Source organism: Arachis duranensis, chromosome 2 (genome assembly GCF_000817695.3).
Source record: "Arachis duranensis cultivar V14167 chromosome 2, aradu.V14167.gnm2.J7QH, whole genome shotgun sequence".
NCBI lineage: Eukaryota > Viridiplantae > Streptophyta > Magnoliopsida > Fabales > Fabaceae > Arachis > Arachis duranensis.
The window spans coordinates 17,540,884-17,553,390 of NC_029773.3; the positions used below are offsets into that span (position 1 = coordinate 17,540,884).

The 12,507-nt window shown below is 33.6% G+C and overlaps 1 protein-coding gene across 1 annotated transcript in view; it reads left to right on the forward strand.

The window, feature by feature from the left end:
• The first annotated feature begins 443 nt into the window (after positions 1-443).
• LOC107473852 (uncharacterized) overlaps positions 444-12,507 on the forward strand; it is a 14,870-nt gene continuing 2,806 nt past the window's right edge. Inside the window, exons 1-15 of the mRNA XM_016093443.3 lie at positions 444-751; positions 1,563-1,893; positions 2,172-2,324; positions 2,454-2,537; positions 2,858-2,917; positions 3,508-3,552; positions 4,781-4,980; positions 6,384-6,851; positions 7,528-7,654; positions 7,732-7,929; positions 10,074-10,163; positions 10,513-10,575; positions 11,904-11,978; positions 12,076-12,126; positions 12,393-12,470. Of these exons, the coding sequence (XP_015948929.1) occupies positions 744-751; positions 1,563-1,893; positions 2,172-2,324; positions 2,454-2,537; positions 2,858-2,917; positions 3,508-3,552; positions 4,781-4,980; positions 6,384-6,851; positions 7,528-7,654; positions 7,732-7,929; positions 10,074-10,163; positions 10,513-10,575; positions 11,904-11,978; positions 12,076-12,126; positions 12,393-12,470 (2,031 nt within the window). The 5' untranslated portion in view covers positions 444-743. The remainder of the gene's footprint in view (positions 752-1,562; positions 1,894-2,171; positions 2,325-2,453; positions 2,538-2,857; positions 2,918-3,507; positions 3,553-4,780; positions 4,981-6,383; positions 6,852-7,527; positions 7,655-7,731; positions 7,930-10,073; positions 10,164-10,512; positions 10,576-11,903; positions 11,979-12,075; positions 12,127-12,392; positions 12,471-12,507) is intronic.

Consider the following 12,507-nt stretch of genomic DNA (forward strand, 5'->3'; position numbering starts at 1 on the left):
AACTTTAGTTTAATAGTTTGATACTTTTTGTCGAACTCTTGACTTTTCGGATTTAAAGTTCTAATACCATATCATGATACCACTCATCCCAAAAATTTCGGCTGATGAAAAAATATAACACTAATGATTATATCTCTAATACTCCTTAAACTTCCATTGTTCACACTGTACAAATATTCCATTGGCTTCTCATACTTTCCCATATTATATATATAATGGCGACATAAAAAGGATTAGTACACAACTTTTTTAAATCTCTTTCGATTTATATAATTCAAAAAAATATTTTTTGTGCTTTTCAAAATTTAAATCCAAATATTTTTATTAATTTAATAATTTATTATCTCAACTAATTTTTTTTATTATTTTTATATATATGTAATGAAAAGATTGAAGACTGTTTTGTGATGGAACATCAAAATAGGGTGTGATCATGAAGTGCTTTTTTGAAGACAATCTTCTATAGAGTTTGTTCGTAATAATGTAGATCATCATTAAAAAACTTCCCTAGGATGCTCCTATACTGGATTAAATACTTAAAATTTCCAATTCCATTGCAATATTAAATAATTAAAGATTTTGCCACCCGAAGAAAAAACTTCCTAAAGTATTTCTCCTTTTTTCTGTCTCCCTTTTCATAAAGCCTTTGCCTCCATTCATGGCTACCTGAACTTCCTTTTTTTCTCCACCAATTTTTTCTCTATAATTCTTTCTGTTCCTATTGTTATTTCCATTCTTCGGCTATGTCTAGGTGAGCATAAAATTTCCTAATTTCTTATTTTCTATGAGATTTTTTCATGTTCTAATTTCAGCTATGCATTTGTTCAATTCAATCTTTCTTGTTTTTCGATGTTTTTTATTTTCATTTTCTAAATTCCATTTTTTAGAATTTTTCCTGAGCTTTTCTTTTTTTCCTGTTTGATTTTTTTTTTCTTTTCTCGTTTCGGGATGCTTCAATTTATTTTTTCCCCTGAGCTTTTATGTATATCGTCCAATTTTTTGCTTTCACTTTTCATTCTCTTGTGTTTTTTAGCTTGTTTAATATAGTAAGATTGTGTAGCGTTGAAGAAGCTGAGTTTGACATAAATATGACGTTATTTTGGTCAAGAAATATTTTTTTTTCTTAATTTTAAAGATATTAGAAATATTTAAGCTTCTTTGTTGATAGCAAGTTTTTACGTGAGAGATTTTGCATCTTTGTGTGTGAGGCATATGACTTAAAAATGAAAAATTATTCATGGGGGTGGTGGCCCCACAACATATGCTAGCTTCAATTTTTTATTTGCTTTTGTTATTCAGTTGGTGGCTTGTAGAAAAATTGCTAATTGCTCTTTTGGATAGTGATAGTAGAAGGTTTTGGTGAATTCTAGGTATACTTGCTTGTTTATAACCATCTCACTGCGCTTTTCTTGTTGATTTATGTTGCTGTTTGATTTGCATGCTGGATTCAGAGTGTATCTGATATATTTTAAGCTTTGGTTCCGGTGGATTTTGAGATTCATTGAAGTTATGTTGCTTGCGAGAGAATTTAACTTGTTTGAGTCATTATTTATCGGATTTAGGAAGGAACAAGTAGGTGGCATGGCAAAGGAGGAAGACTCGGGTAGCCCTTCATTTTTTATGCAGACAAAGGAGGATGTGGCTAAAGCTGTCGCTACTGCTATGGATTCTCCAAGGCCCTCTGTAATGTATCCATCAAAAGATAATCCTCGGGGAAGTGGGATTGGAAGTAGAAGTGGAAGTAATAGTCAACTTCAAAGGCTGCAGTATCAAGTTACAAAAATGATAAAAGGATTTTCGCGGCCTTCTGATGTTAAATATATGAATTATAATCCCGAAATTCTAACGAGTCAGAAACGTCAGTGGGCTACAAACTTACAGTTGCAGTACATGGTAAAATCTTCTGATTAAATGCATAAGATTGGTATTACTTGCTTGTCTTATATCTTTTTGATTTTGGTTATATACTATAAAGTGTAAAGTATAAACTATAAATTGTAAAGAAACTTAAGCTGCTTGTGAATAATGTAGGATTATTAGCTGTTGGTTTTGAATGCTCTCTTTTCTTTGTTCTTTTTTAGAAGATTTGTTCTACTGCTCTAATTTCACTCGCTAAATTGCTCCCGATTTGTTCTCATACACTGATACGTTTTATCAAATATGAGTTATAGGACCATAGATCTTGGAAGGAGCCAACGAAACTGTTTGAAAGCATGGTGATTTGCGGACTTAATCCTAATAGTGATATTCAGGAACTGCAAAGTCAATATCTTTTTAGGAAGTGTGGAGGTCAATTTCGTGTAGAACCCAACATTGAACCTCAGGTTTTGATCTTTGGTTATAAATACTAGATTAATATTATTACTTCCATCGCAATTATAATGCTATTATAATGCTATGACCACAGTGAATTTCTTTGACCACTAACTGTATATTCCCTTTTCCCCCTTCAGGTCTTATTTGTTTACCCTCCAGAGAAACAGTTGCCTCTTAGAGACAAGGATCTTCTCTCTTTTTGCTTCCCTGGTGGCGTGGAGGTTAGGTGTATGCATGATGAATATATTTATATTTTTTTGTGTCATTTTAGTTTCACCACTATTATTATTTCTAGTTTCAATACATCATCATCATTAATTTTGTTCAGCTATAGATTATCTCTAGTATTGTGAGTTATTATGATCCAACATAAGTAAAAAGTATAGCTTTTGAAGTGATATACTTTCAATTTGATCACATGAAAAACTTCTTTCAATTTATTCATATACTGTCTCATCTTAGATTAATTTATTTTCAAGTTGAATAATTTGTGCAGAGATTTTACTTGGTTGCTATTTGTGTCTTGCTAATGTGATTTTAGGTTCATGGTATTGAGAAAAGTCCCTCCTTGAGTGAGTTGAATGAAATTCTTTATGGGCAGGTATTTATGCTTCCATTAGTATGATGCAAATAATTCTCATTGTTGATATTGGACTTACCCTCTTCTGTTTTACATGTCTGATCAATTGTTAACAAACACTAAAATGATATTATATGTTTGTCAATTTTGTTTCCTTCTGTCTACAACTTCATTCTACATCAATATATATTATACTAAAATTGGAAACTAAGGTAGGCTTATTTTGGTAATGATACTTATTTCTGAAAATGGTGAAATTAAGGTGTCCTACTTGCAGGCTTTTTAACTCAAAAGATATTAACTATGCCATCAAACTATAACTTGGTATTTTAGGTTTGTTAATCATTTATTTATTCTTGTGCTTTTGTAATTGCTTTCAGTAAATCTCGTCATTCTAAGGGGTTGTAATTATGTGTAATAGACAAAAGACACTTAATCCATTCTTATATCTCTTTTCCCATTTTAATAACCATGCCAAAGCATTTTTTTTAAAATTAAAATCTGGTTTAACTGAAATGTTGTAACACCAATTTATCTGAATAATTTGGAGGGATGCCTATGATTTTTAAATCCTGATACCCAGTGGTGTGTTTGTATATTGATTATCGCAGGAACATATTAAACAGCGGGATCTGTCATTTGTATTTAGGTTACAGGTAATGACTTTGAATTTTAATGTCTTTTGTTTACATTTTCTTATATTCTCTTCTTTTATTTTCTTTGGAAGGTTATTTAAAAGGAGTTCTTAACAAGGTTATTGAATCGCAATTCACATTTCACAAATTGAATTGCCAAGCTAAATATTGCAAATCATAAGATTTAAAAGCACAATGTAAGATTACATGATATATACAAATATCATTAACAAAATAGCATTCTAGAATAAGAAGTTATAAAACGATTAGAGAAATGATATTTGCACTATTCTTTGCGTATACTTCTCTTGTGTATTTTCTTTTTATGGTATGAAAAAAAAATCTTTTTATCTTATTTCACTTCTCATCCACCACTCATAATACCAAAAGTGAAAGGTGTACAAGAGTGGTTTACACAAAAGTGGTGTATATAACATTCCTCAAACCATTAACATAAAGTCATTATCAAAGTCATGTACAAACTCCAAAACACAAAATCATCACCAATAAAAATCTCACAAAAGACACATCTTATGTAAGTAGTATCTACCATATAGAAGCTAACAAAGAAGCACAGAAGAAGAGAGGTTGCATGCTCTTGATTAGTGCTTAGTAGATATTTTGATTTTTAAATCCTTCGTCTAAATTGCACAGTCTGGTGTATTGATTTCTTTTTTTATTGAAAAACTCCTTAAACAAAGAATTCGAATGCACTGCTTGTGCATACTTAAGTATTATTTTATAATATTATTCTGAGAAAAACAGAAGTGAGACACATTGTTTAGAAGGAGTTATGAAAAGAAAACACAAGGAAAGTATGTGAAATTATCATTGGTCATCTTGACCTGTTTTTGCAACCTGCAAAACAGGAATGGCAGCATTATATGCAACTGCCATTCACTATTCCGGCTCGTATTCTGTGATTCCTACCTCGAGTTGACCAATTTTGAAGCAACTTTGATTCATCTAATGAATTCGAATTGCGATTGTATGATTCGTATCGACTCGTGCTATTCATGGTATGGAATCGCACAATTCAATAATAGTGATTCTTAGACCATATTTTTTTTCTCGACCAAATAAACTATGCCTTAGGGCCTAATGGTTGTATATTTGTTTAATTGGTTCTCAAGTGTGAATGTGAATATTTAATAGCTTCACCATCTTTTGTATGTCCCCCATATTCTCTTTATATTATGCTCATTCAAGTACTCACAATTGTTTTTTTTTACTATTATAAACTTCATAGGGTGCTGATAATTCAACACTTTATGGGTGCTGTGTGTTAGTTGAAGAATTAGTGCAAAAGCCCTCTGGACTGCTCTCCCTGATTTCTCAAAAGCAGCCGTCTAACTTATCTCTTAGACGCTATTTATTGAGTACAAAGAGATGTTACTGCATTCTCTCAAGGCTCCCATTTTTCGAGTTGCATTTTGGCGTCTTGAACAGGTAGGTGTTCCTAATAATCCCAAGTTCCCTTTATTGGTTAAAGGAGAATTGTAGAGGATATTTATGATTTGATTTTCACCTACTTTATTACGTTTTTGGAAGTATGCTTCTGTTCCTTGAACCAAAGCATAAAAGTGTCTAGTGACTATCTCTAGTCTTATGAAACTTGATGCTAGATTTTTTTTTTGTATGATTTGTGAAGTTGAATTATGTCTCTGTGATCAGTTAAATAATTTGAAAAGAAAGTGTTTTTCAAATGGAGACAGACAGTACGAATGTAAGCATTTAGTTAAACTAATGAATTATAAAGGTAGAGCTGTTGAAGCAACAATTCAAAGACAAATGAAATCAATGTACTTGGGCTGAAAATACACATCTCAGTGTCGGTTACTGATGGATAAAATTGGTTAATTGATGGCCAATCACTAGGTGATGCAAACAATATATTGTTTGTCTAATTTATCAGCTTAATCTATTGTGCAAACGACTAGATTATAGACTCTTGTCTCTTGTATTTCTTTCATCTTTCATGGTAGATATAAAACTAATCACATGCCTAATTTATCAGCTTAAACTTCTAAAATATAGTGGATCATAAAATTATATTGAAGAGCCTTCATGGCTAAGGGCCAGTTTGGGTAAACAACTTAATTAAGCTACTTTTGAAAAAATAACTTAAACAATAAATGATTATATTAAAAGTAGCTTATAAATAAGTTATTTTGTGTTTGGGTTTTTAGTTCTAAAAATACTTATTTTATAGAAATGTGATAAAAGTAGTAGCATTAGGAGAGAAGTCATTTTTTTTAACTTCTCTATAAGTTCCTAAATAGCTTCTTAGAAAGCTGCAATATAGTTTTGAACATTAATACTATTACTTTTCATAAGTCAAAAGCTCAAAAAAGTTACTTTTGAAGCTTTCCAAACGGTAAGTGCTCTAGAGTTTGATCCTCCACCCATTCCTCTGAGTAAAAAGTGGGCCCGTGCGTTGCTCGCACCTGTAGCTTGAGGTTTCTTGCATTGTTAGATAGTGGTTCTTTATTCATTCATGTTCATCTATGCCAAAGATTAAACATACAGAAGGTTATCCTTTCCCTTACATTTCAGAGGCATATTGAGTAATGATTCTTCTTTCTATCGTTTACATAAATGGTATTTTATATAGCTTAGTGGCCTTGATAGTTTTGTGTAAGCGATCCCACTTTATTGCATAAGGCATAACTATCATCTTATTCTTGGTACTTCGGTTATTTGGGTATTTGGACACACTTATTTGAATTACCTATATTTTATTAGCACGTATTCTGATGAATTATACTTGGAGTTATCTGCATTCTGACTTATTGCCTTTGATATGTTTTTATGGTTTTGGTGTGCATCTTATTATGCTCATTGTCCTGTAGCATTTTCATGCAAGAACGGCTAGACAGGTTGACAAAAAGTGTTGGAGATTTAAATTTAGAGTTTGATGATTGTTATGAAGAAACAAACTCAGAGGGACATTCAGAGTGTGTATTGGTAAATGAAAGACCATTAGATGATACTGATGAAAATCCAACTGTTTCTCAATCAACCTTAGGATCCTTACCTGCGAAATTTGAGGGTTACAGCAATCCTCCTGAGCAACAAATGGTAAATGTGAAGCTGGACACATTGAAGTATAGAGTCAATAATGAAAATTCCATGCCAGTTGGTCCTGAAACACAGAGAAAAACTTTGAAAGAAGAATCAATCCCTGCTCATTTTGAGGATAGTGATGTGTATGGAGATGCATTTGTGACAAACAAGCTTTCAGAAGATAAGCGTTTACCAAATGCTATTCTTCCACTCCTGCGTAATGGCCAGTATGAAAGCTCTGAATCATCCTGCAGGTATTTGAAATCGTGATTGTACTATCCATTTTTGTCCATATTTGTACGATCTCAGCATAAAATAATAAAGTGTACTGTTCACTTGACTTGATTTTTTCCCCTTCTGTAGCCAGATCTAGAAGTACATGGAGCATAAACAAGTTCTTTTGATGAACCTGTTATATGTGTCATTTGTTGTTTTTTCCTCGTTTATTTAAATAAATTCTTTCTGTTTTTGCTCAGTTCTCCTTAAGTGTCTTGTGGATATGCCAAGAGAGTGTGCTTCGACTATCCTCGCCTCCCTTATGCTCTGATCCTCACACGATGAAATTCTCTCCATCTCCTTAGTTTTACTTTCTAGCCTTTGACATTTGGTTATGTTCGGGACTAACATTATGGATACTCCATTTATTTCCATTGTGTTCTCATTACCCTTCTGCGTTGATTCTTTGCTTACACTCATTTCCGGTAGTTTACCTCTTAATTATAGGGGTCTATTACGCATTTATCTTCTAGTTATCTTCTACTAAGCTGTTGTCCTTTTCATTCTTACTGGTGCTTCTAGAACAACATACCCTGCCTTATGCTGTTTCTGGAATTTCATCTTATCAAGATTGCAGTTTTTTGTGATTTGTTTGATACTTTAGTGTCCATTTCTTATAAGTGATGCATCTTAAACTTTGATCTACTTATGCAGCTTTCAAAGTTCACCGTGTGAAGATAGGAATTTCAGGAGTGATCCTGATGATACTGAGACAGAAGATGCATCTATCTCGGGCCAAGATGATTTAAATGACCTTCATGATATTCTTGAATGGGCCAAGGTTTGTAGAGTGAAATGTTCCTTTTCTAGTCTTTTGTAATGATCTTTTTTAGTTGATGTTATTTTATCAATCTGCAGGCAAATAAATGTGCTCCACTACAGATTATTAGTGAATATTATTGTTTAGGTTGCCCTGCAAGGGGTTCAACAGTTAGATTTCATCCGTTGGAGCACCTGCATCCTGTGGAATATCACCGATCACATGAGATAGTCCTAAACCTTGCTAGTTCAATTGTTGATTTGAAGTCTTGCAGTTTAGCTCGGGAATTAGCTGAGGTATGTTGTGATAATCTTGCTAGGATTTGAGTACAACAACAACAACCATCACCAAGCCTTGTTCCACTAGGTGGGTCGGCTACATGGATTAAACGACGCTATTGAGCTTTATCATGTATCATGTTTATAGAGAGAACGTTTACATGTAGATCTCGTTTGACTACCTCATGGATGGTCTTTTTAGGTCTTCTTCTGCCTTTCACCCTTTGTCCATCTTCCATCTCATCCATCCTCCTGACTGGGTGCTCTTTCGGTCTTCTTCTCACATGTCTAAACCGCCTGAGACGCAATTCTATCATCTTTTCCACAATAGGTGTTACTCCGACTCTCTCTCTTATACTTTCGTTCCTTATTCTATCCAATCGCGTACGACTACTCATCCATCTCAACATCTTTATCTTTGCCACACTTAACTTATGTTCGTGTTCTCCTTTGGCTGCCCAACACTCTTTACCATAAAGTATAGTCGGTCTAATAGCAGTACGATAGAATTTACCTTTAAGTTTTAAAGACATTTTTTCGTCATATATAAAATCAGACGTACTCCGTCATTTTGACCAACTTGCTTAGATCTTTTGATTTACATCCTGTTTAATCTCTCTATTATTCTGTATGATATACCCATACTTAAAACTTTTAACTTTTTGTAGGATGTTTTTTTCAATCTTCACCTCTGTATTAGAGATTTTCCTTTGACGGCCGAACTTACATTCCATATATTCCGTTTGCTATGACTTATGCGCAGACCATACACTTCTAAAACTTCTCTCCATAAATTCAACTTATTATTTAGATTTTTTCTTTACTCTCCCACAAGGAGGATATCATCGGCAGAAAACATGCACCATGACACAGGCTCTTGGATATTTATGAGTACTTTTAAGACTAATGTGAAAAGTTATAGACTTAGAGATGATCTCTGGTGTAATCTTATACCAATAGAAAATTCTTCTGCATATCACCTTGAGTTTTCGCACTAGTTGTAGCCCCATCATACATGTCATTAATTGCACGAATATATGCGATCCTTACTCTCTTCCTTTTCAAAACCTTCCATAAGATCTCTCTTGGCACCCTATCGTACGCTTTTTCCAAATCAATAAATATCATATGTAGATCCCTTTTATTACTACAATATCTTTCCATCATTCTTCTTAACAAGTATGTAACTTCAGTGGTGGATCTGCTTGACATAAAACCAAATTGGTTCTCTGTTACTTGTGTTTCTTATATCAGCCTCCATTTTATCACTTTTTCCCATAGTTTCATGATATGGTTTATGAGCTTGATTCCTCTATAGTTTTTCCAACGTTGTATATCCCCTTTATTCTTGTAGATAGGTACCAATGTGCTCTTTTTTCACTTATCTGGCATCTTCTTTGACTTTAAAATCTCATTAAAAAGTTTGTTTAACCAACTGATGTCTTTCTTTCCAAGGCCCTTCCAAACTTCAATTGAAATATTATCGGGTCTTACTACCCTGTTATTTTTCATCTGCTTTAGAGTATCTTTTACCTTAAAGTGTCGAATCCTTTGATAGTACTAGAAATTTTGATCTTCTCCCCTCGTGCATAACCGATCAAGATTTGGAAGAATCTTCTGTCCTTCATTAAATAATTTGTAGAAGTAGCTCTTCCACCTTTCACTAATCTTCTCATTTTGAGCCAAAACCTCTCTATCTTTATCATTTATGCACTTAACCTGATCCAAGTCTCTTGTTCTTATTTCACGGCTCTTATTCTATATATATTTTTTTCTCCTTCCTTCGTTCTTAAAGACTGGTAGAGACCATCATATGTTTTTGTTCTTGCCTCACTTACAGCTACTTTTGTCTCTTTCTTACCGCCTTATATTTTCTCCAACTATCTGCATTGCAGCACAAAGATCACTCTGGGTAATATTCTAATAATTGTATGGTCGTGGGAAAAACAAATTTTGATGAGTGCTGGAGCAATGATAAAGTTTGTTGTCAAGTGACCTTGAGTTATGGGTTCAAACCCTATAAACAGCCTTTCCACTTGTGGATTATGGCCATGCACATCTAGTCTCCAGTGATTTTAGTTTAGGTTGGAGTCTTGTGTATAGAGAAACCATCTTTGTGCTCATCATAAATATATTACTAAACTGTTGTTTGCTCCTTTCAGGCACATCGCTCTCTTTTTGCCGAGGAGGAGGCAACTGCATTATCTATATGGGCTGTTGCATGTATATGTGGTACCTTGAGACTTGAAAATGTAAGTTGTGTTTTGGCATAATGTTTTGCAAATACATGCTCAATTGCATATGTAGTTAATGTAGGTTCATGCCTTATTGCAAAACCTGTAAATTGCGGACATATATGACTCCATTAATAACTATTTCTTCATGATTCAAAGAAAAGACCCAGTATTAATTATTGATTGTTCACTTCAATTTTTTCCAAAATTGAGGGAAATTATGCACTGAAGTTAAACTGGTTAAACTGGTTGCTAGACTTCTTTTCCCTCTCGCCCCCACCCCCGTTTTCCAAAGGTGAAATGTAACACTTTTGTGATCCTTGCTTGGGAGTTTTAAACGCTAAATAATTGTCTTTTGATTTTACAGGTGTTAACATTCTTTGCAGGAGCACTACTAGAAAAACAGATAGCTGTTGTCTGTTCCAATTTGGTACATCATGTTATCTTGTGCCTTAAAGATAATCTTTCTGACTATGTTTGGGCAAATGTTTTTGGGTGCTTGGTTATATATAGTTTGTGCTTCATATACAATATATTCCTTGATCCATAATTCCTTGCTCTATTAGCAAAAGTAGTAGGGGTATTTGATTTGTTTTCCATCCTCTTAGCATTATACTTTGATTTTCTTTTCTTTTTGTGTCTGTTGATGTATTCATGCATGTTTCATCAATTATGTTGCTGCTTGTTTTTAGTACAACTCATGTTAATTCTTAAAGATCTTAAAACTGTTCTTATTTTTCAATTTTACAAATCAGTAACTCTTACAATTTACGATTATGGATGCACCCATAGCTTGATACCGAATATTCTTTTTGCTGTTTTGGAAAATTTAGGGGTGTTTGGTTTCGGGAAATATTTTCTGTTTTGTTTTCTATTTTCATTTTTGGTTCTCCAAGGTTTGAAACTTTCGCTTCTTGCTTCATCCACCATTTCCTATTGGTCACACTACCGTACTTCACAAATATACAACAAAGCCATCGCTTCCACATAGCCCAATTATGACACTGAACAGCTTTCTCATCTCAAACACTAGTTGATCAACCAAATTTCATCATCCTTCCTCCTTTCAATCATGTCATAGTGTAGTCTATGGCTTCCTCTTGTTGATCATGGCCATTGATTTACGAACTGGTTATATCAATGCACTAATTATATCAGATGGGAGTCAACCATCAATCAAGCGAATGGAGAATCTGACTGTTAACACCGAATAGGGGAGGAAGAAATCTGGTGGTTATATGACCAATCATAATGAGAAGCAATGTCTTTGAACTCCGAAATGCATGTCGTCAATGTTGATTTGTTGACAAATCAACCTCGACATGGAAGGATTCGACTTTTATGGCTACTTATGGTGTGCAAGAGAAGCGTGAGGTTCATCATTGCAGCAACATATCCGATGAAACCTCTTCAGCCAGGTGTTGTTGCTGGTGTGAGATTGTGTTATAGATTGGGACAGAAAGAACAAAATTGTTTGAAAATGCAAAGTTGTCACTGCCGCAAAGTGAAAACATGGAAGACACCTTTTTATAGGTTTCATAATTTTCTAAAGTTTTGGGTTTTCTCTCTAAAATTGAAAATGAAAATGGATAACCAAACATGTTTTCTATACCACTTTTCTATATATTTTTTGGAAAATGAAAACAGCAAACAGCTAAACCAAACAACCCCTTTATTTCCTAAAATTGGCGCATCTCTTGAATCGTTGATACTTCCTAATAGAGATTGACAGAAACATTTTACATCTCCCATGACCAGGGAATCTTATCTGCTTCAGTTTTGTCGGTTATTCCCCTAATCCGACCCTTCCGATGGCAAAGCTTGCTAATGCCGGTTTGATTTCTTTCCCTTTTCTTAGTTAAAGAGAATATTGATAGTGGCATGTTCATTTATTTTCACCTTACCATTTGATAATGATATTTTCTTCCAGGTTTTACCAAATGACATGCTTGAATTTTTGGACGCACCTGTACCTTTTGTAGTGAGTATTCTATTTATGCTTGCTTTCAAGGGAAATATCTGATTTTTGTAATAATAATAATAATAATAATAATAATAATAATACGATATTGAATACTTTACTTTGGAATACACATTGAATATTATATTATCCTTAAGAAATTGGAATATAACCTAGAATTTGTTACTAGAGCAACTACTTTTAAATTTGGTTCCAATTTGTTGTTGTTTTGACCTTTGGTGATATCGTTTCTGGAATGTAACTGGCTACAACATTTGATTCTCTAGGTTGGTGTCAAGAACAAGACCAATGAAGTTCAGTCAAAATTAACTAGTGCTATTCTGATTGATGCTAATAGAAACCAGGTGTGTAATTTTTTTTTAGATCTTGCAATGCTGATAG